The 24,879-nt window shown below is 36.5% G+C and overlaps 1 protein-coding gene and 1 pseudogene across 11 annotated transcripts; one reads left to right on the top strand and one right to left on the bottom strand.

Moving 5' to 3' along the window:
• Positions 1–15,246: 15,246 nt before the first annotated feature.
• On the top strand, positions 15,247–19,199 carry LOC136232432 (vacuolar protein sorting-associated protein 28 homolog 1). Of its 11 annotated transcripts, none has more exons than XM_066021602.1 (5): positions 15,247–15,420; positions 15,509–15,809; positions 16,577–16,660; positions 17,557–17,611; positions 18,327–19,199. In XM_066021602.1, exon 5 carries the CDS (start codon positions 18,444–18,446, stop codon positions 19,071–19,073), a length of 630 nt encoding a protein of 209 aa, XP_065877674.1. In that variant the 5' UTR covers positions 15,247–15,420; positions 15,509–15,809; positions 16,577–16,660; positions 17,557–17,611; positions 18,327–18,443; the 3' UTR covers positions 19,074–19,199. The 11 variants fall into 11 exon arrangements, with proteins under 11 accessions (XP_065877674.1, XP_065877671.1, XP_065877672.1 ...); XM_066021599.1 differs by having other exon boundaries at positions 15,509–15,813; XM_066021600.1 differs by having other exon boundaries at positions 15,509–15,813; positions 17,557–17,617.
• A 2,508-nt stretch (positions 19,200–21,707) lies between these two features.
• On the bottom strand, positions 21,708–24,378 carry LOC136233404 (uncharacterized; annotated as a pseudogene).
• Positions 24,379–24,879: the final 501 nt, after the last annotated feature.

Below are 24,879 nucleotides of genomic sequence, written 5' to 3'. Positions count from 1 at the left end.
ATAGTATTCTAATTGCCTCTAGCCTTGCCACTGGGGCAAAGGTCTCACCGTAGTCAATACCTTCTTGCTGACTGTAGCCCTGAGCTACAAGCCTTGCTTTGTTCCTGACTACGTTTCCTTGTTCGTCCATCTTGTTCCTGAAGACCCATCTTGTTCCGATGGTCTTTTGACTCTTAGGATGAGGCACTAGCTCCCATACATCATTTCTTCTAAATTGATCGAGCTCCTCTTGCATTGCGATCATCCAGAATTCGTCGTACTCATTCAGCAAAAATTTTCGGTTCTTGTACTGAGACGAAGGCGACATTGCTGAGGTACTTCCTGAGTTGATTTCTAGTCATCAGGGTATTCCCAGCAGAATCAAGGATTGCACTTTCGGAGTGCCCTCTTGGAACCCTTATTTCTTTGGGTAGATTTATATCTTGTGTTGTTTCTGTTTCAACAATCTCTGCAGAAGTAGATGGGTCAGCAAAAGTAATCTTAGGTTCACTCTTACTCTTGGTCAGCCTCTTTGTGAATGACTCAGTAACTGGTTCTGGGTCAGCGGTGGTTACTGAGTTTGGATCATCTTCGGTCAGCGGCTGGTATCTACCTGCAGGGTCAGTTTCATCGAACTCTACATGTATTGACTCTTCTAGAACTTGAGTTCGCTTATTAAAAACTCTGTATACTTTGCTGTTTGTTGAGTACCCCAAAAAGATAGCCTCATCAGCTTTAGAATCAAACTTTGCTAAGCTATCTTTGGTATTTAAAATAAAACATCTACAGCCAAAGGCACGAAAGTATCCAATACTGGGCTTTCGTCCTTTCCAAAGTTCATAGGGGGTCTTCTTGAGTATAGGTCTAACTAAAGCCCTATTAAGAATGTAGCATGCTGTGTTAACAGCTTCTCCCCAAAAATACTTTGGAAGCCTATGCTCATCCAGCATTGTCCTGGCTATTTCAACCAGAGTTCTATTCTTCCTTTCTACAACCCCATTTTGCTGAGGTGTTCTAGGAGCAGAAAAGTTGTGGTCAATGCCGCTGGCTTCACAGAATTCAACAAACTTTTGATTTTTGAATTCTCCACCGTTATCACTACGGATATGAGCTAATTTTAGGTCTTTTTCATTTTCAATTTTTCTAACCAAATTTGAAAATGTCTCAAAGGTCTCATCCTTGCTGGTCAACAAGATAACCCACGTATACCGAGAGAAGTCATCTACAACGACCAACGAAAATCTTCTTCCACCCAGACTCAGCGGCTGGACTGGACCAAAGAGATCCAAGTGTAGTAACTCTAACGGACGTTTAGTTGAGACAATGTTTTTGCTGTGAAAAGATTGTTTGGTTTGTTTTCCAGCTTGGCAAGCGTGGCATAATTGATCTTTTTGAAATTTAAGTTCAGGCAGTCCCTCAACCAATTGCTTTCTTGCTAGTTTGGCCAGGAGGTCCATGCTTACATGACCAAGTCTCCTGTGCCATAGCCAGGAATTTTCTTCCTTTGTTACTAAGCACACAGTTTTTGAAAACTTTTTCTCTAAGTCTAGCATAAAGACATTATCTATCCGAGGGGTAGTTAAGATTAACTCATTTGTTTCACCCTCGTATATTTTACATCCAGTAGCATCAAATATAACTTTTCTCCTATTATCACATAGTTGAGCTACGCTGAGTAAGTTATATTTGAGTCCGCTGACTAGGGAGACAGATTCAATAGTAGGATTACCTCCGATGATTCCTAAGCCTACTATCTTACCCTTCTTGTTATCTCCAAAACTTACGCTTCCTCCTCGTTTACGTTCAAACGTGATGAACTGAGTTTCATCACCCGTCATATGCCTTGAGCATGCGCTGTCAATATACCACATCTTTGACTTCTCGGCACATCTCAGGCTTACCTGCATTGTAACTAGTTACTTTCAGGTACCCAATTCTTTTTGGGTCCTGACTTGTTAGGTGCAACAGGTATAGCATCATATTTTATTTTGTGGCGACATACATGGACGGTATGGCCATTCTTTCCACAGAAGTCACAACTGACTTTCTGTCTAGGACTTTTTACTGACTTGTCAGCACCCCAGTGCTGAGCGTGCCAGCACACCTTAGTGGTGTGTCCTAACTTCCCACAAAAGTCACACTGGACTTTTCGCTGGAGATTCCATCTCTGCTGAGTACCATGGTACTGAGTTCTCAGAGGAATATTATTTTTCTTAGGAACCTTTAGTTGGTTCTGGATGGTTGTGACGTCCTTCCTCAGTTTCTTTGAGACTGACTGGACTTCAGAGACAGACTCAGCAATGATTTTCATATTATCATGCAGAGTCGAATTGTCCTGAAGAAGAAATCTGAGGTCACTAAGTTTGACCTCTTCCACTTCGTCACAGCGCCTGCTGAGTGCCCTAACTTTCTTATTACACTTCTTGACAAGTGTATAGAGGTCACTCAGAGCATTAACCATATCATTTCTAAGCTGGGGAAGAGAAATTACCTCATTTGATTGCTCCTCATCATCTGATGCGATGGATGGGTCAGCGTGCTCAGAGATGCATGGCTCAGCAAGTTCGTCAGCCATAAAGCATATCTTTGCTGACTCGGTGGCCTCAGTTTCTGTTGATGAAGAATCATCGCTGTCGCTCCAAGTAGCCACCATTGCTTTCTTCCCACTTCTCTTGTCTTTTCTCAGTGTGGGGCAGTTTGACTTAATATGGCCAGCTTGATGGCACTCAAAGCATGTAATAGGCTTTGAGCTGTCCTTTCTGTATTTGCTGTCGCTTGAGTCAGCCTTATACTTATCAAACTTTTTGTAAGGCTTTTTGGAGTATTTGTCGTTCTTCCCGAACATCCTTTTCATCTTCCTTGTGAACATAGCCATCTCCTCATCATCAGTTGAGCTCCCGTCAGTGGAGTCAGCTTTCATGACAAGTGACTTCTGCTTCTTGTCTTCAGATTTTTCTTTCACCTCAAAGTTTTTCATGGATATCTCATGGGTCAGCAATGAACCGATGAGTTCGTCATATTTGTAGGTGGTTAAATCCTGAGCTTCCTCGACTGCTGTCTTCTTTGCTTGCCAGTCTTTCGTAAGACTCTTGAGTATCTTTTTGACTTGCTCTTCCTCAGTGAAGATTTTTCCAAGTCTCTTGAGCTCATTAATGATGTTGGTGAACCTTGCATTCATGTCTGAAATGCCCTCATCATTGTTCATCTCGAACAGCTCGTACAGTCTCATCTACTGATTCACCTTGGATTCTTTTACTTTGTTTGTCCCCTCGTAGGTGACTTCCAGCTTTTTCCAGATCTCTTGCGCCGACTCACAACCTGAGATTTTGTTATATTCTGCAGCATCAAGCGCACAGTGAAGCATATTGATAGCCGAAGCATGATTTTGAAGCTTCTTAAGATCATCCTCTGTCCATTCAGGCCCAGCTTTTAAAACTGTTTGGCCAGCCACAACTTTTACAGGTACAAACGGACCTTGGACTATAGATAGCGAGGCACTCATGTTTGTAGCCTGAATGAAGTTCTTCATCCTATTCTTCCAAAAGGTATAGTTTGACCTGAAGAATAGGGGAGGCTTAGTAATGGACAGCCCCTTAGGTAATATCTGAGTTGTCTGGTTTCCAGGGAGAAACCGAGTGATTTTTTCGCCCATGGTAGGGATCAGCTCAAGGTTGTTAGACCTTTAGCAATGAGCTTGTAAAGCTCTGATACCACTTGTTGGTCCCTTGTTTAGTTGCAAGTATAGTTCCAAGGGGGGGGGGGGGGGTTAGGAACTATTTAAACTTTTTAAAACTAATTTAGGCAGACTTCTTTTTCTAAAGAAGGAGGTTGGAACAGCAGCGTTGAGTAAGGAGCAAGATGCTGGCTTAGTCAACAGGTGACTAGGTCAGTTTCTTTGCTTGAGTCAAGAAATAGCACTTAGAGTCTATTCCTGAGCTCTTACGTTTAAAGCGCACAACTCAACTTGACCTTTTCACTTGGTCAGTTTTTTGATTGTTTAAGCAAAGAATACAGATAAGGAGTTAAAGGTTTAGAAAAACTTCACTCAGCAGATTTATCCAGGTTCGACTTCTTCTAAGCCTACGTCCTGTCCCCGGAACACTTCCGAGATTTCAAATCCTCTACTGAGCTCTTTAAAGGTAGAGCCTCAAACCTTTTACAATATCAGCAATTGAGTATGACAAGAGTACCTTCCTCTATACTTCTACTCAATCCTAATCTCTCTGCTGAGTACTTAAAACCGAGTACTCAGCCTCTCCTTTCTATCTCTAGAAATGATAATTGATTTGTCCTAATACAAAGATGTGCTAAGACACTTTAGATGATTTACAATCACTCTAGACTTTCACACAGATATGAAAATGTAGTGTAAGAATTTTGCTTTGCTTCTTGCTTGCAGAACTTGTAGAGCTTTGGTCAGCGTAATGGCTTTATCAAAGTTTTGTATCTTGTGAAGCTTGTGATGGCACTATTTATAGAGACGTCTGGACATTCGGTCATTTCGAAATTCGAAATAACCGTTGGAGGGAAACGGCTATGTGTCGTTGTCATCCTGACTTGCACAGAGCTCTCGGCCAATCACAATCGTGTATCTTCTGTCCTCGGTCAGCTCAGCAGATGGTCTCTCCTTTTATGGTAAAGTCAACTGGACAGCATACTGTGTCGTCTGAACCTTGCCAAAAGAGGAAACACTTTGTCTGGAAGTTTTCCTTTGCCAGCTGCTGTCTTGTACGCTTTGTCGAGACTACTCAGCAGCTTCATCTTGAAGTTGTTCCCGAAGGTCTTCTAGATCCTTCCGTTTGCTGAGTTGCGTTTTGAACAAAACGGCAATGTCTTGACATACGCGGACCGAGTGTACTGAGTTGTTTGACTTGGGCCTTGGCTTCCGTAATGGGCTTGGGCGTCTTGATTCTTATGTCTTATAATATTTTAACTCAACATTGAACAAACACATTAGTAGAATTAAATCAAGGCATTTAAACTTAGTGTGTTTAGAATAGGTATATTATACTTAAACAATTTTGTCAAATCAAAATTACGTGGAAATGTGTTTCAACATTTATTCCATCTTTTTTTTGGAACAGTAAAACATTTCGATCAGACACAGAAGCAACATTGACGGAACAATTTCCTATATCCTGTAGCAAGGATTTACAGTCACCTATGATTTGATCAATACTAGAGGTACATTCACACGCTCGCAACGATGCAAAGACGACCAATTGTGAATTGAGCTCTACTTGAACATTACCCCAACCTTGAGCCTTGATCTAACTCAATGTTTCTCGGTATGACGAAGTCTCGATTAGAAAAACGTCTTGTTGACAAAGGAGAACTCCGTTCGTAGTAGCAATGCACCATCTGAATCTTGAGCCACGAAACCATACTTCGGACAACCAAGATCCGGGAATAAGGCACCATCTATGTTTACCTTGACAGAATCCTCGGCTGGAGACTTCAGCCCCTGGACGAATCGAAGTCTGGGCAGACTTCCACGTTGTAAGGAAAGTCGAGGCATTGGGGAACAGGAACGAGGGAGAGTTTGTCTGTTGTCGCCATACCTTATCATTTTTGTTAGTCCTCAATGCCCAACACACGATCGCAACGAGTTCAACAACATCAGTAGCATGGGTGCTGTTTATCTGCACCCAGAATTCCTTAAAAGTTCGACAACTAGAACTGATATCACCAACTGGAGAATGCTGCCATAACCTACGAGCATGAAATGTGTCCTCATCTGCACTTGAGCATCTCGGGCAGCAGACATGTCTGCAACATGCCGCTGTGCGAGTACTACTACAGTAGGTAGACAGTCAGTCCGAGAGCGCCAGATGAGGGACTTCACCTTTGGGGGCGTATGAAGCCGCCAAGCAGCCTTCCAATCAACACCAGGAACCCATGGGATGGACCTACAATGATCAACACATAGTTTATAGTAAGCACTCCTGAGGAGTATTATTCCACTTTCTTATACCACTCCCATTAGGTACAGATTTTGAGGAAAACAACTCTTATTCTTCCTTTATCTTTAAAATAAACATAAAATAAAGTAGTCTTGGATTATTTATTGGGAAAAGTCCAAAATAACTCATGTGATTTGGACCAGTGATTTAAAAGTTTGCAAAGAGATACCATATGATTCAGTCTGTTAACTTTTAATGACGTGATAGTCAAAGTCAATTGATCAAATGGATATTTTGGTTATTTTATTTAATTTATATTTTATTATTTATCCTATTTTAAAAATCTCATACTTTTGCGGATCTCTGCATTCATCTTCGTCGTCTTCTCTTTTGATGTCTGTTCATCTTCTCTCCACTCTGATTTCTTCTTCCGTTTGTTATTGTCCTTCGTTCATCACCATCGTCCGCGCTATTCTCTTAGAAAGAGAGAAGAGAGGAGAGAGATGGTGGAGAGGAAGAGGAAGAGAGAAAGGTGAGTTTGAATTTTTATTTTTGTCTTGGTTGTGATAATTAGATAATAAGGGGGTTAATTTAATAAATAAATAAATATAAAGACAAAATTAATTTTTTTAACACCATTAATCAATTTAAAGTGTGTTTACTAACATAATCAACCTAAGGCTACTTATTTGATAACTTTTAAACAATATAAAATTATGTTTGAAAATGACCTAAACCATAGGGTTTGTTTTTCTACTCTTCCCTAAGAAAGATAGATCATAATCATAATGCCAAAAGATAAAACCATATTACTTTAAATCTAATAATAGGAATTTCTGTGAATAATTAAAATTAAATGCATCGCATATATTTTATACGCACATATGTATATAATTAGTTAACTATCATACTGAATTTCTTATGTAAATCTGCTAAAGTAATTCATTTGGTAACGTTTTTTGAATTTACCAATAGCGAAAATGGTTTATTTTGTTTGTGCACCAATAAATCGATGCGGTTCAAAAGAAAGGATTCAAATCCGAATGTTCGGAATGACCTAAATGCTGAAGATTGGATTGCAGATTTCAATTTACGAGAAATATATATTTCATTGTTATTTTTTGTTTTTATGCATTTTATGGCTTTTTGCCCCTATGTAGTCATTTTAGTCCTTTTGTAGATTTCGTAAGGTTTGGTTCCTTACCGTTTTCTTGCTGTAGTTGTGTTTTCATCTAATAAAGCTATAAGCATTTATTTATAAAAACACTATAAAACCTTATTTAGAATGGTGAATGATATTGTGTAATATTAATATTGTCCGGTGAACCCGCTCTGATGTTTAAGTTAACAAAGGTTGAACAGAGGTTGAAGATAATAGAAATATTGTTAATTGTGTAGTGTTTACCTACTTCATGTGGAATACACATCTTATCTATTATAGTACCTCTATCAGTGGTAACTGCGTAATCCTCGAAATTTCCCAATGACTTATTGGACACGTATCAACCTTCGATTGGTTCTGCAACCTTTAGATCATAATGCCATCAGGAGATGGACCATGTCACATAGCAAATATGCTGCTAGATGTCCTTATTTCATTAGGCCTAAGATCCCCGTTGTGGTGTCAGGCAAGGCGTTCTATCATGTACCTCACGTCCTTTGCGACCGTTTATCCCGATCCAACAGTTCCCCATTTTTATCCGTACGACTACTGAGACGGGCGGTTAATATTCATCCATGTGATCAGAGGATACCGTTCGCATCTTTAGAAAATATTCATTTCTTCAGATCAGACAGTTCCTGTGAGTCTTTTTGATTCGAATGATGATATTGATCCAACGAATGTTTCCATCAAATAGTCTTTAAATAATCAATACAAAATACAATTTCAGATATAAATTTTCCTACTTAGAATTGATTTATCATTAGAGTAGGAAAGACTAATAATTAAGCGCTCTATAAGTGGTTGTTGTTAAACCTCAAAATTAAAACGTTGGTATCAAAATCTATCTATTAAGTTTGGATGGTCTCAATTGCAAAATAATCTTCAACCTCTCACACCATAATCAGGCCGGTCCTGACAATTTATGGATCCTTGGCGAAATAAGAAATAAAAACTCTTTTAATAAAAAAATGTATGTAGAAATTTAAAATATATTTTAATAAATTAATAATTGTACAATACATATTATTATGCTTGTCAAAATATACTTCTATTTATCCAAAATCACAAGATGTTTCACAATGTTTTTAAATTAACTCTTAACTTATATTCAAAAAATCAATTGAACCATTTTGAAGTCTAAAATGTCAATTATTTGGACCTTTTAAAACCTAAATAGTATATATATAAAATTACTTCATATATTTATAGATCTAAAAAAATTATGGCCTCTTATAGCCCTGGCCCTAGGCCGCCGCACTCCTGGCCTAGGCCCAGGGGTGACCCTGACTATAATTCAAAAATAACCTTTCCCTACATTCATTTCTTTAAGAGTGTTGTTAAACCCAGCCCCAAATTCCCACCCCTAGCCCCGTGAAAGGACGAAAATGCCCTTTCATGGATTATGGGATGAAAAAGCTTTTTTTTGCCTTTCTGTCATGCGGGCGTGTGGCTATCACGCCTCACCGCGTGGTCGGACGTGATAGCCACACGCCTCACCATGTGGTCGGGCGTGGTAGCCACACGTCCGACCATACGGTGAGGCGTATGGCTATCACGCCCGACCACGCGGTGAGACGTGATAGCCACACGCCCGCGTGACGGAAAGGCAAAAAAAATAGGCCATTAAACCTGTAAATAGGCCGTTAAACCCGTAACTACAGAATTGTACTTAAAACCTAAAAATACCATACAATTTTAACTAAAATCAGTAACAATAATATAAGTTCATGAATAAATATTATTAATTACAACACATAAAACTAATATAATCTAGTCCAACCCGCTCTCCTTTCAGCGTATAGATTATCCAAGTGACGAACACTCGGATCACGAAATATACACCATTGGGTGGCAATGGGAGGCACTGGAAATCCAGGTCTTAAATAAAGATGTATGTAGTGTTGATAACTCCCCAAATGACAAATTACAATCTCTCGCTCTGGTGGTCTTCCATCGTCCGAACGCATCGGCAGTATAGTGCAACATCCTAACTGTGATGTAGTAAAAAGGAATATTACTGCATTCAAAATAGATGCAGGAGCATATAAGTCATCCGGACTCGTCATCCAGTGGGACTCACTACACCCCGCTCCTGCCCATTTAATACGCGTAAGGGCAGCATCGAATCCATTCCCGAACATTGGCGCATACAGATCACAGTTTGTCCACATCTTATTCTCTATGAGCACTCTCATCAGCTTCCACTCCTCTTGGTTATAGGTGATGGCATCAGCTAAAACACGAAATCCACAGTTACCATCTGCTACAACATCATGGTATCCAGTAATAAATGGTACGATGAGACATTGAACCCGATGTAAATGGTGGTAATTGTTGGTCCCTAGTAATTAGTTCTAGGGGGGTTATGAACTAATGTAACTTTTTTGCTTTTAATTAATGTTATTTTAAAAGTTTGATAACTCAGCGTGTTGGTCAGTACGGCCGATTGATTAGTCAGACAGTTTTAGTTCTATGTTGACTAAGACTGCTTGACTTGAGAGTTGAGAATTGACACTTGAAAGGTCAGCTTCCAACTTAGCACTCAGATTTACACAGTTTCAGTTTTAACAATTTATAAACTGAGTAAATGCAACAAGCAACACATGCACATATATATATATATATATATATATATATATATATATATATATATATCGAGAGAAAGAGTTTAGAAGTTACTCAGCACGACTGTTAGACGAGGTGCCGCGACCTAATCTCCCAGGCGGACCGGGGGGTGGACAACCTCATGGCGACGTAAGCGGTGATTGGCGCCGAAAGCAACCAATCGTGGAATCAAGCTGTTCGGCAGGACCGGAGCTCGGAGATATGGAAGAGTTGCCACCCACGAATGGGAAAATGAACACCGATCCCTTGCGGGAGACCGGTGTGGGTTCGGGAAACTTAGGTACGAGCCGAGAAGGCTAGCTCCTTTCCGAAAAAAGGCTACTAGGCACCCCGACATCGCCCGGTTATGAACCACCGGCCTCCTACTCAGCATGTTAGGCGATAACGGACTAATCGTATACTTCTTTAAGTTTAAAATTCATTTGAAACCTTTTCTTTCCCTTTTCAGAAACCGTTTTGAGCATATATTATTGGAAAGCCACATAAGTAAAGAATCACCCATTTACGTTATACATACACAGAGAAGGGGGAAGAAAGAAGTGATTTATGACTTTATTTAAATGTTATGTTGTGTGTTTACTCTATGCTAACTCATTTCCCAAAACGAGTTTATTTACATGGTTCGCACCTTGCGTTTTAAAACCCCGTTTGATGAAGTTTACCTGAATCGCCGTTGGAACGACTCAAGTGTTTGAAAATATTAGGATAAAAACCTTTTAATAGGAAAACATGGTTAAACATACAAGTCAATTTTATTTTGTACAAATCCTTTAAGAAAACGATTCAAAAACTCCATTATTCACAATGAAAACGATTTTGATTACAAGGTTCGCTTAATCCGTCGTAGGAACGGACTAAGGTTTTAAAACGTGGTGTTTTGAGAAACGATTTGAAATGTCAAGAGAACACTATTTATTTACATTAAGAACCTCTAAAAATTCATTAGTTTAAAGGATTTAAATTGGAAACTCTTTTTGTGATTTATTTTATTGAGACAACCTGGACTCTCTATCACACATCTCCGATTTTCCTTGCTTGAGAAATTAGTTATAAAACTACATCCTGATGATGACAATTTTCTGATAAGTTTGTTTGAATAATTTGGTCTTGATTTCAATATCTTCTAATAATGGAAAAAGTTCATAAGAATCCTCATCTTTCTTGAGGAAGAACTCAATAACAAATAAAATTGCATGAGAAAATCATTGTTGTGACCAAAGAATCCATCTTTATTGAATTCATAATATTCTGAGTGTTTTTATGCAGATGGAAAACTTCTTAGGGATGACGCGAAAGAAGTTCTGGGAAGTAGATTGGAGTGTATTTGATAATTTAATGTCAAATCTAAAACTGTTGAGATTGTTGGCCTTGCGTATAGATCATGTCGAGATGTTAGAAAAGATGGTATTACTTGAATCTCCTAATGGATGATGGATGAATTTTGCAGATAAAATGTGTAAAAAATGGTCATGCATTCCGAAAACTTCTCCACATGCTATTATTAAAGCCACATGTTTAAAGTTGTTTGAACACATAGCTTTAATAATGGCATGTGGAGAAGTTTTCGGGATGCATGACCATTTTTTACATATTTTATCTGCAAAATTCATCCATCGTCCATTAGGAGATTCAAGCAACACCATCTTTTCCAACATCTCGGCATTCTTCAACAGAAACTCAACAAATTTGCGCACATCATCATAACAACCGTGATGGGATCTATACACAAGGCCAACAATCTCAACAGTTTTTAGATTTGACATTAAATTATCAAATACACTCCAATCTACTTCCCAGAACTTCTTTAGCATCATCCCTAAGAAGTTTTCCATATGCATAAAAACATCCAGAAATTAACAGAATATTACAAATTCAATAAAGATGGATTCTTTGGTCACAACAATAATTTTCTTATGCAATTTTATTTGTTATTGAGTTCTTCCTCAAGAAAGATGAGGATTCTTATGAACTTGTTCCATTATTAGAAGATATTGAAATCAAGACCAAATTATTCAAACAAACTTAACAGAAAATTGTCATATAGACGTAGCTTTATAACTAATTTCTCAAACAAGGAAATTGGAGATGTGAGATAGGGAGTCCAGATTGTCTCAATATCAAAAAAGCATCCATCAAAGTCAAGCATTTACTGTTTAACAATAGAGATGATTCGTCTCTCGTTGCAGCAAGTGACATAACCTTAAAGCATACATAAATAAATACTCAGAAATGATAATATAACTAAGAGAGAACAATGTTTACAATCCTACAAATTTACAATTCTAGAAATTAAAAGAGTAAATAAGTTATTCTAAAAAAACTTACCATCAAAAAACAAGGTCCAAGTTTTAGCTCCTCAACATACTGGACCTGCAAAAGAAACTCCTTAACCAATCTCAATTTATCAAATTCATCACAATGGCGGCCTCCAATCTGAAAATCCAAAGTAGCACAGACTGAAGCTGACAAATCAAACTTAAGACATGTAATCCACATTTGGCCCAACAGTTCCAATTTCTCCAGATGAGGATATGAGATTTCAATAGCAGAGCAATCAAGTTCGAACAAACGAAGGATTTTAAATGATTTAGATGCAATAGTAAGCCTTTCTAACCCATAACATTTGTGTAGTTCCAAAAATTCAATCATAGGACTACCAGATATAACATCTTCAATTCTTTCATTAGTTAAGTAAGCAAAACTTATATAAAGAGCCTTTAAAGATGCCCAATTTACTATCCCCTTATCTAGCATAAAAACATAGCAATGCATCCTCAATTTAACCAAAGAAGCATTTCCGAATAGCAATTGAAGCAACTTATACTCACAATCCTCACCCGCTTCTAATATACCTAAACCATAACAATCCAAAATCATCTCTTCCACCTCTTTTGTTGAGGCGAAACGGGCCCACCTATCCAATCTACCACGTAGCTCGCCCAAATATGAATCACTTGAATTAATGACAAATTTATTGACTTTCAAGCCATTGTGCAGATTTAGGTCATTGTCAATGAAATTGGAGAAATGTTCAATAAACATATGATAGTATGAAATTGAATTGAAAATGAGTATTGAAACTCCATTCCATTGATAGAGTCATCTTTTGGACAAGATGCTAGTTCTAATAGAATGCTTAGTTGAAGGGAGAAATGAAAGAATGTATTGGATAAGACAGTCCGGTAAGGCACTAATCAAATCACCATTTTCCTCAGTATCATCAATAAAAGTGGAAGCTTCCGTCATTGTTAAGCAGTCAAGACTACAGTAAGGGAAGTCTGATATGGAAAGACAAGTGAAAACGAGAATATATATTTCATTTGAAAGTTAAAATATACATAAATGCAAATTGAGGGTGAATTTTACCCAAATTAAATTTGGATAAGTTACAAATATTAATAATTTTATTAGATTAGATAATTTTCTCATGAAATTAGATAAATTACAAGTATTAATAATTTTATTAGATTAGGTAATTTCTTTATTAAATTAGGTAACTTACATATGTGACAAGTATTACTAATTTCCTCTTACTAAAGATGATTTCCAATTTAATTTCCTCATTAAATTTGATAAATTACTATTATCAAAATTATTAAATTGTTGGATTTTCAAAATTTTAAACTATTTTTCTCCAAAACCGTTACAACCCTTCGTTATGAATTTAGATTTTTAAAATTTAAATAATTAATATAATAGCTATCATTTGAGAAAATAAGAATTATTTATAGTAGAATCTGATTACTAAAAATTCTTAAGATAATAGATAAAAAAAACAGATAGTTAATTGTAAAGAAAACTCTAAAAACGGTTTCCTATGTAATTTCCTCATTAAATTGGATAAGTTACAAATGTGACAAGTATTAGTAATTTTATTAAATATATCCAAGACTTTATTAACAAAATTATTAAATTATAAGATTTTCAAATTTTCAAATTTTTAAACTACTATTCTCCCAACCCGTTACAACCCTTCATTATGAATTTATGTCGCACCCGATCCTAAACGGCATCAGGTATGAACGAAAGACAAGATAATGATTTACGAATTCGACTCTTCAATTTTTAACTCGTTCAATTCTTAATTTAATTTTCTAATAGATAAAAAAAATGCTTAATCTGTCACAACCGTATCATAGGCAATACGAACTATAATTAATTACATTTTTATTTATCTATAGTCACCATTCAATTCATACACTACACAAACGAATGATTTTGAAATTTCTATTTTAGCTATAACCTAATACGCTAATAAAATCTCAATCAATATTCAAACTTTAAATGTCTAATTTAATCTACCTAATTGGCTTGAACTTGATAATAAATCAAGCTTCCTACATATCCCGGTATTTTCAAATAGGGAATCAAAGCCACGTAGTTCTACTTTTTAAGATTAACCTATATGGAAAGATATTTTAAAGATATTTAAACAACATTAGTAAATGCTCTAATTAATTGGCACTGATAAAGCTTCAACCTAGAACTCAATAGTTTCTTGGCCTCCACACATTTCTAATTACTTAATCTAGCTCTAACAAAAATATAACCATTAACAATAAATTACTTTCATTTCCTGACATCTAGCCAAATATTCAACTCATTAACCCAATAATTTATAAACTATTAATTAACCATTACTGGCAAAATTTAGTTGATATTCTATCCTATCCACTTGACAGACTATATCCACTTGATTAGTATAGAATAGACATGGGCATGGGTGAGGCTCACCTGACCCAGACCCATTTAGCCGGACTTGGATACATAAAATTGGTATCAGACACGGTCCGGCCCAAGCCCGTATAAACCCGTCAGAAACTAGACGGACTTGGACTATATGAATTTTTCATCGGCCCGGTCCGATATATTTATATATATTATAATTTATAAATATAAATTAATTATATTTTTTACGTTGTAATTTATTTTGGATTTGATGTTTTAATAGACAATTACTAGTTTATTAGAATTTTTCCAAACTTATTAAATATTGTGTTGTCTGTACTAATTTTTTTTATTAAGAAAAGTTGGTGTGGCATTTTAATTGTATTTTTTTTAATATACAGATTGGTTTGGACGGACGAGCTTGGGATTCATATTTTAGACCTGAACCCAGTTCGAGCCCGAACCCGACTCAATTTATTGTGGGCTGGACTGGGATTGGGCTCGTCAGGTTTTATTAAAAGCCCGACAGGCCCGACCCGAGCCCAACCCATACCTAGGTCTAGTATAGAAGTACATGTCATATGGAAATGTTATTTGATAGGCTTTTCAGTGCTTAACAAATAAAGGCTATGCTTATTTTGTTTTTTACAAAGTAAGTCTTACTTTGTGTGTTTTCACCATTGGATTAATTTTATGCTCCATCATCCAATGGTGAAAACACACCAAGTAATGGTACTTTGTAAAAAACAAAGTAACCATAGCGGGCACCTTAGTAGCCATGCCGTAAAAATTATCAAAGTTCAGCGGCTATGGCTGTAATTTACCCTCCTCCTAAATCCCTTGAAACTACGACGTCGTTTTACTATCGGGTCTCGGCATCGTTCTCACGTCGTTGCTTCATCTTCTTCTGCCTCCCTCCTCCGGCTACTCTCTTGTCCTAAGGTTCGAGAATACTCTTTGAATTTCTCCTTTCCCTTTCATTCCTGTTGGACCCTTGATCTCTTCCATCTACCTTCATTTTTTCAATTCCGCTTCGGTTGCTGATCTCGAACAGATAGCGTGATTTGATCTCCAATCCAGGTAAGGTCTTCTATTTTCTCTCCTCTGTCTTTCAGTTTCCAAATTGAATGTTAATTGGTCGATTTTCCCCCTTTTCCATTCGATTTAGGTTATTTGTGGCAGCGTTTCACACAGTTTTCACTTGCAGAGAGTGAAATGACAATATAGGGTTGGATCGGGCGTAATAAATTGAATTGGGGGAAAAATGATTGTTTTTTCTTTTTCGTCTGCTCTTCTCAACTGCTACACGTAGATGCCGTAAGCAGAAATAATAATATATGCGAGCCCACACGCAAACTACCTTACATTACATATACATCATCTTCTTCTTTCCTCTATTTTCTCTCTCGTCTCTGCAACACAGGGAATGAGTCTTCACGTTCTTCGAAACCGCGTTCTTTTAACTTTCTGTGAGTAAGTGTAACTTCTTTCTCTCTCTTATCATTTATTTCCATTCCCCTCTTCTTTGGGTTTTTTTTTTATTTTGTCTTTATGATGACCTACTGGTGGAAAACAACAAGTTTCTAAGGTACTTTTTTTTTATTTGGTTTTTTGAAAGGGTTTTGATTTTCTGTTTCTAAATTTTGATTTTCTTTTATTTGATTTCTGATTCTAGGATCTGTTAGCTTATCTTGTTGATTTGTTCTTCTGGTTGGTTCCTCGTTAAACCTGCGGATTTGAGAAGAATGGAAAACTTAGCTGCTTTTTAGGCTTAGAAAATAGCAATTTGATCAATGTAATTTTGTTTGTGAAATAAGTACTCCAGCTGATTTAGTTTATTCTCAGTTCAAATTTAAAGAATAAAAATCATAATGGATAATCTACTTATACCTATATATCTAGAGGAGAAAATCTCATCAACAGTGAAACTGAAATTGGATATCTTTCAGTCAACTTTGCAAAGAAACGATGTCATTTAAGCTCCCTTAGTGTTAGTCTTGCTCTGCATCTTTCATTCTTTCTATCTTGCTCCACCTACATTTGCAGTTTTCGTTCTTCCTCTTCGGTTTCCTTCATCTTCCCCCGATTCTCCATTCTTTTTCTCTTGTTTCGACAATTTGTCAGCTTTTATTTTAGTTCCTTCTTCCAAGATTTCTGAGCTTTTATATTTTGTTTCTTTGTTGTTTACTTTTGTTATTCGGTTTCTCCGTAGTTTATTTATTTCCTTTATTTGCAGGTTGCTTTGTTGATAGATTATGAGTTGTGTGCTTTCATTTCTTTGTGTGGCCAAAAGAAGTTTGATCTACCTTTTACATCTGCGGTAATGAAATGGTTTATTTCCTTCTTCTTTCTAATGCTTGGATATGCTGTGTACTTTCTTAGGATTTGGTAGTCAAATATTATACTCTTTGCATCTGCTGAGCTGAGCTTCTCTTTCTCCATAATTTAGATTTCATGTCTTCTGCTTTTTCAATTTCCCTTCATTCTATGAAGTTTTTGGTAAGATTAGTTGCTCAATTTATAATTTTGTTTGTTATTTTTTTGATATAATTAGGAGTTTATTCTGTTTGTTGAAATACCCATCTTTTGTTTGCTTGAATTTCAATGCTTTTCATTCTATTACGGGTTCAATCTGAAGTGGGTTGCCATTTCTAGTCAAATTGATCATGATTATGCATTTATTTATTTTTGTAGAGAAACAAGTATATGAACATGTTCCTAATTGTTCTTGCCCTGTTTTCTCTCCCTTACTTCTACTTTTTTGTCTGTGTTTTAGCTCTTCACTTCGTTGATTTGCTTTGGCCTTCTATGAAAAAGTTCTATCATCTTTTGCATATTTGTGTAAAGAATATCTGTGCTTCGGTTGTTCTATTTTATGTGTTTGATTTGTCATTTTACTTTTTTGATGCCCCTACCAAAGGCTCCCCTGAATATTTATCAGTCACTGTGTCTTAGTTTCCTAAGATTACTTGCTGCTATTTATACGGTGTTAGCACTGTCTAATATCTGGTGATGTCTTTTATTAGCTTTAGTTTAATTGTGCATCATTGTGTTTATGCTATTCGTTCCATCCGATGGTACCACTAATCTCTTATTTTAAACACCTCATTTACCTCCGAATCTGAGCTTTTAATCTCTATGTTTTCAGCACTCTGTTTCTCAAGTTTGATTGATTTTGACTTTTTTAACTGGAATAAATTTTTATTTTCTTCACAGATGATTGTCACAAGAGTATGTTTTGACACCTTTTAGCTGAGGCTGCTCCCCGGCTGTAAATGTCTTCCCTTTCTCTCTCTCTCTCTCTCTTTTTTCTCATGTGAAAAGTATAGACGAGTTTGCTGTTCAATCCAATTTTTTTTTACTGCATTTTTTTTTTCTTTTTCATCTAATTAATTGTAACTGAAACTCGTTACATAATAATAATATTTTGAGGATTCTTTAACAAGTATAGTTTTGAATTTTAAAATTTATGAATCCTGAAGCAACATGGGGGGTTTTAATCTGGTTAGTAATTACAATTAAGGAGAAATTGTGGACAAGTTAAAATCCGAGCTGGATAAGTAGAAAGTAACAAGAGGATAGTTTGGGATTTCCACTTTCACTACTGACCTTCACCTCTTATATATACACGACTGAGTCCAACCTCTTATTGTAAACTTGTGTTCGGAACTTCTTTGACACTCTTCTCTTGTCCCTGGTGAGTTTTCCAACTCTAAGTCGGTCAAGAAGAATAGAAAAGTTACCTGCTTTCCAGGCTTTTTCTGTTTTTGTTCGTCTCGGTTGATACTTCACGAATATATGTGATTAGTTTGATGAAGCATATTGATTTTCTTTTGTTTATCGTAGTGATGAATTTAGTCCCACATTTAGGTCTTGTTTTTATCTCATCCTTGCTTGTTTAACTTTTGTAATTACTGGTTATGCTGTTAATTTGGAGGAATTCTAGTCCATTGCGATTTATTTCAATGCGTTTGATTGTTTTTCAGCTAGAAGGCTAGTGCTCTTTGCGCGTGTCCCGTTCTCTTCTCCAATCCTCCTCGTATACCTTGATGTATATCTAACCTTTAGAGTAGCTTTTTTCCCCTTTTTCTTACATATACCCAATGGAGGTCAAGCTATGGAACGACAAGCGCGAGAGAGAAATGTACGAGAACTTTGCTGAGCTCTACGCCATAATTAAAGCCACTGAAAAGCTTGAGAAAGCTTATATTCGTGACATTATCCCCTCATCAGAGTACGAAACTGAATGCCAGAAACTTATCGCTCATTTCAAAACCTTAGCTTCTGCACTTAAAGACACCGTTCCAAGCATTGAACGGTTTGCAGACACATACAAGATGGATTGCCCTGCTGCCATAAACCGTTTGGTGACCTCTGGCGTGCCTGCGACGGTTGAACATCGAGCTGCTGCTTCTGCATCAACTAATACCTCAGCTGCGACTGTTGCTGAGTGTGTTCAGAACTTCATTACGGCAATGGACTCTTTGAAGCTGAATATGGTGGCGGTTGATCAGGTGCACCCTCTGCTCTCGGACCTCTCGGCTTCTCTTAATAAGTTGAGCATTTTACCACCGGACTTCGAGGGGAAGATTAAGATGAAAGACTGGATATCGAGGCTGTCGAAGATGGGGGCAGCAGATGAGTTAACTGAACAGCAGGCTCGGCAGTTGCATTTTGATCTGGAATCCTCCTATAATTCTTTTATGGCAGCTTTGCCTAGTGCTGGTTCTTGATTTAGTTTTAAATTTAGTGTTTTGTTTGATGCTGCAACCCCATTGGAAGAATTACTAATTTTGTAACATCTTTTATACAATTTGGGATTGGATGAATCATTAAATATTTGTATATTGTTTGTACTTGACCTAAAATATTGTCGACTTGAAAGCTAAATTGATGCCTAAAATCGATTTGATTTGAATTAAATTAATCCTGACTACCTAAAATTCGATTTGAATTAAATTAATTGTGACTATCAAACTTAAGGATATTTTGAATAATTCACATTTATCACAATCTTGCTGGTAGAAAACTGTGGTTCAATGTGATAAAAACAGTGTTTGAATTTGAAAATGCAATAGTTTTTCGAGTTTTTATTGCTTGTTGTTTGCTGTTTTGCCTATGAACGAGTTTTAGAGATCTCAAGTTCGAATTATAATGTACACGATAAATTTTAATTGGATGCTGAAAGTTATCTGACTCGAACCAAACAATCAAACTATACAATAAATTTTAATTGGATTTTTAATTGGATGCTGAAAATAGGGATGGCAACGGGAGGGTACTCGTGGGTAGTATCAATTTCAAACCCTTACCCATTTATTTTTTAATTACTCGTACTCGTCTCATTACCCTGACGGGTATACTTTTTGCATTCTATATTTGTCCCATTTAATTCACGGGTACCCGCGAATACCCTTACCCGTTAAGAATCAATAAATAAAACAAAAAATATTACAAATTTAACAAAGTACAAATTTAATAAATCATTCATTTAAAAATTGAATATTAATCAATAAGAATAAATTAGCTTAGTCATATCACTCAATAGTTGAAAAACAAAATGATTGAGTTGAAATCTCACAATTTACATCTAAAAAACAATAAAGGGCGGCCCGGTCGCATTACGCGTCCCCGCTGAGCGAGGGTCCGGGGAGGGGTCCCACCACAAGGGTGTATTGGGGGCAAGCCTTCCCTTGCCAATTGGCAAGAGGCCGCTCCTAAGACTCGAACCCGTGACCTCTGGTCACACGGCAACAACGTTTTACCGTTGCGCCAAGGCTCGCCCTCCACATCTAAAAAACAATAATATATAAAAAAAGTTATGGCGGATAACGGGTACCGGGTACCCTTGGGGGTATTCCCATACCATCCCATTACCCTAACGGGTAATCGTTTTGATCCCATACCCGTCTCATACCCTTTTATACAGGGTACGAATAGTCCCATTAGGATCGGGTAGTGCCGGATACCCGCGGATATAGTACCCATTGCCATCCCTAGCTGAAAGTTATCTGACTTGAACCGAACAATCAAACAAATTATATATAAAAGAAGAAAACTCAACTAGTCTTCTTCCATGTCCATGGTGGACTTTGGAAGTTTTTCCATTTTCGTTTTCATGATGTTGTGAGCTAGTCTTGAGTACAAGTTTTGAGAGAGGAGACAGAAAGTTTAAAAAAAAAACCCTAACTTCCTCTAATTTATAATAAATAGGAACCCTCTTCTCATCCCTTGATCAAGATTAGATTTTTGCATTTATAAATTAACACCCTCAGGTCTTAATTACCGAAAATTGACCCCATGTACCTTAATTCGTTTTAATTGCACCCCTCCACATTTATAAATTGACCCTTGTAATTTCTAATTACCATAAATTGACCCGTGCATTTTAATCCGTTTTAATCGCACCCCTCCAGATTTACAAATTGACCCCTGCAATTCCTAATTTCCGTAAATTGATTCATGCATTTTAATTACACCCCTCCGTATTTTAAAATTCACCCTATCATTTTAACTCCTTCCAATTTGACCCCGAACTCATTAAATAGTTACAATTAGGGCCTTCCTCTTTATAATTCCCCCCATTAAAATTCTAATTTGACCCCCCAAACTCTTTAATTTGCCTCAAATTAACCCAATATTTAATTTTTCCTCAAATTAAAAATTATACTGTGTTTTGGACAAAATATTTTTTAAAAATCCAAATATTGCATTAAATTTATAAATATTCCATATCCAAATCTATTATTAAATTAAAGAAAAAAACGAAAACCAATTGATATGCAACTGGTGTAGAATATCTTTAGTTTTTAAATAATGTTTAACTAACTTGATAATCTTAGAAGTAAAATTGTTCTTGGCTTTCAAGGGGTACATTTCATATGTTGTCATGTGACATATGAGATTAGTTATAACATTTTGAAGTTCATCGATCAGTTACATCTTTTGGACAATTTCGGGGGTTGGGAGATGTATTATCCTTACACACAAACTACGTTGTTATACATTTTCTCTTTATAGAAATACTATTATTAAAAAATAATCGAATCAAGCTTGTTCATGATCATGTTCATTAACATTATAATCGAGTTTATTCATAAACATATATCCGAGCCTGCTCGTGAGCTTCTGAACCGAGTTTCGTCGTGCTCAAGCTCGGTTCGTTTAAGAATCAAACCAAACATGATCAAGCCGAATGTCCAGCTATTCATTAGTGGCTGGTCTCATTTACAACCTAATTGAATTTAACATGGAATCATTTCGAGGGGGGAAATCCAAATAATTAACTATTGAGTTTCTATCATTTAACCAATCTAACATTCAATAATTTCTGAAGCTACGACCTGATAAAACTAATGCAAACAAAATAAGACAAGGATAAAGTTATAACCAGATAAACAGAAAAGCAGTTAAACATAAACAATTTCACCATTCTCAGTTCCAGATTCATAACATATGCTTTTGGGTGTCATATTCCAGAAAATTAAACTACTTCCAAATATCAGGATCAGCAAGCAACTCGTCTAGAGCACTATTAATGATTTTGAGCTAAAACAAGAAAAAAACTTACTTAACCTTCATTCCGACATGACATCATCCTCATCGCGTTCCATGTCACTAATATCAAGATCAGCAAGCAACTCGTCGAGAGCAATAGATGGTAAGTCTTCCCCATCTTTATTATACAAAGAAATATTGAACCTCAAGTCGGGGTTCTCTTCCAAATCCCTCAAGAACTCTTCATATTCTCTGTTCGTTGGGTCAGAGCTACCTCTAGACTTATCAACTTCCATGTTGAGAGACTTCAGATTCCAAGAACGAGGCTTGCCGCGTTTTCTTTGGCGCTTCTCTTCATAGCTCTTCTTTATCAAAATTGCTTGAGGAAGAACAAGGCCTTTGCACTTGTCTAGGTCAGAATTATTGGTGTTGGCAGCATACAAGTCATATCCAAGTGCTTGATCACCGGGTTTTAGAATATGGCCAAGGTGTGTTTTCACAGAGAAAATATTATCATTCCTCCCAAAATCTGATAAACGAGCTACTTGGACATCAGCTAAAACATACTTTGACCCTCCTTCGATGTTAACTTCTGGACCAGTGATGTCAACATCTAAAACGATATATTCCACAAGCTGTCTGCTAGTAATTAGAGACTTAAAGGAAGCTTTCCAATACTGGTCCGCATTCAAATAGCCCAGTCTAAGCGTTAAGGGATCGAGTAAAGCTATCCTGTTTGTCACTTTTATACATATTGCAATTGGACCAAGATTCCCTAAATTACCTGCAACCTTTGGAGGCAGAAAGAAAGATCAAATCTTCCCGGCAAATTGGGGAGATTTGACAGAAAAAGTATATTTGTAATTGTAGGTGCTAGTGTGGGTATCATGGGACACAAGTTGCTCACTATTGTGTTTCTTCACTGGTGCAACTCTACTTATAAATTCAACAAATTTCTCACCATGACTTTTATTTCCGAAGAAAAAATCAATACCTTGATCCATTTGATTGATTTTAATAGCATCGACAGCAGCATTATGCTTCAAAATCAGCTGCTCCAAGTAAAAAAATGTTCGCCTATGAGGAAGATGCTGCCGAAGCTGGACAGAAGCAACCCACTGATCAGGGTTAGCCTGAACTTTTACGCAAGCATCACACATTGTTTCCTGCTGAACAAACACAGCAACAAATGCTTGTTCAAGAACTGCACCGCTAAGAACCTCTTTCTGAATTTTCAGGCTCAGCTTGATTCTTTTGGAATGTGGCTCAGTCCAAACAAATTCTGCATTTACCATCCTAACATTTTTTGGCAAGTGCAGTGCTTTTATACAGAACGACAACAACTGCTTGGACTCTAGTTGCGCCCGAATCCACGTGTTTGGTGGCTGAAGATAGGTATCACACTCTGGGCAGTGTCTAATAATCATATGCTTCTTCAAACCTTCCGTTATGTCAACTTCTGATCGCAAACACTTCACGCACATATTAGCACTATTTGGTTGCATTGGAATGCCACATTTACAACATAACACACTTCCAACAGTTTGACGAACTGCAAACATTCCTGCTTCTTCAGCAGCCATTGCTGTTCATGGGATAAAAAATATACAGAAATTAGTACAGACAGTATCAGACGAATTTTATAAAAGTATCAGTTAATATTACTGTATGAATCTAAATCAACAAGCATTTCAACATATATGCACTGACAGAACTATCAGCTATTAACATTACAAAATAAAACCATAAAAGACAAAGCCCTCAATACTACCATATGCATCACAAAATAAAGCTCTTTCCTTTCCATTATCTAGACCTGGGCATGGGCCGGTCTGGGCCGGGCCTGTCGGCCTTTTAATAAAGCCTGATGAGCCCAAGCCCAGCCCACATAAAATTTAATCGGGATGGGCTTGGGCCTGAGATGTAAATCCCAAGCCCGTCCGTCTAAACCAATCTATATATTTAAAAAAATTATAATTAAATTTAAAATGTCACAAAACAAAACAGCTCTTCGGGAAGGAGGTCAAGAATAATTCACAAAACAGCTATAATTCACAAAACACATAAAATTGGTACATTCAAACTTCGACAAAATCAAAGAGAAATGAAAATAGAACGAAAGCACTCATACATATTATGTTTATGCCTACTTCATTGTTCAGTTAAAGAAAAAGGGAAAAACAAAAAGTTAGAGCTTTTCAATTAACCGCCTAATCAGTACCATCTATAACAAATATGTTTTGCAATGCAGTAACAGTCTCAATCCGTCAACACAAGAAAGTTAACCACAAGCGAAAACCCCTTTGACATTTAGAGAAACCTATGTAACGAAAGAAACAGTATCAAAATCAAAGAGAAACGAAAATAGAACGAAAGCACCACGTTATAATTTATAAAACACAGAGAAACGAAAACAGAGAAAAAGATACGAGAAAACAAACCTGCGGCGGCGAAGGAGGGTTCCCTGCAGGCGGCGGCGTGAAGGAGGCTCTTCTCTCTTTGTGTTTGTGTTGTGCGGCGTGAAGGAGAGGAGGAGATTAGGTTAGGCAAATTTTTTAATATTTATAATTTATAAAATTATATAATTATAATTATATATTATATTATAATTTATAAAATAGCATATATATTATATCAGGTCGGGTTGGGCGATGTAAAATATGTAAGAGGAAATTACATATAAAATCAGATTTTAATTTTAATTTATAATTATAAAAATCGTTTTTATGTATTTTATCATTTTATGATTTTTAATTTTAAAATATCAGAATATCATAACTTTATTTTTGTTTTTGTCAAATTTTTAGTTAATCAGTTGTAAAAAAAATACAGATTTCAAAATAACCATCAAATTTGATATTTAAATAAATTTGTTTAATAATTTGAGATACTTGTAAATAATTGGTTAATCTCGATTATTGTGTAGTTTACCCAATATGTAAAGTCCAAGTCCGTCCAGTTTTTTACGGGCTTATACGGGTTTGGGCCGGACCGAACCTGAATGTATTTTTATGTGTCTAAGTCCGATTAAATAGATCTAGG

The sequence above is a fragment of the Euphorbia lathyris genome, chromosome 6, assembly GCF_963576675.1.
Source record: "Euphorbia lathyris chromosome 6, ddEupLath1.1, whole genome shotgun sequence".
NCBI classification, from domain to species: Eukaryota; Viridiplantae; Streptophyta; class Magnoliopsida; order Malpighiales; family Euphorbiaceae; genus Euphorbia; species Euphorbia lathyris.
Note: the sequence above shows the minus strand (reverse complement) of the source record. Positions and strands in the feature narration are given on the sequence as shown.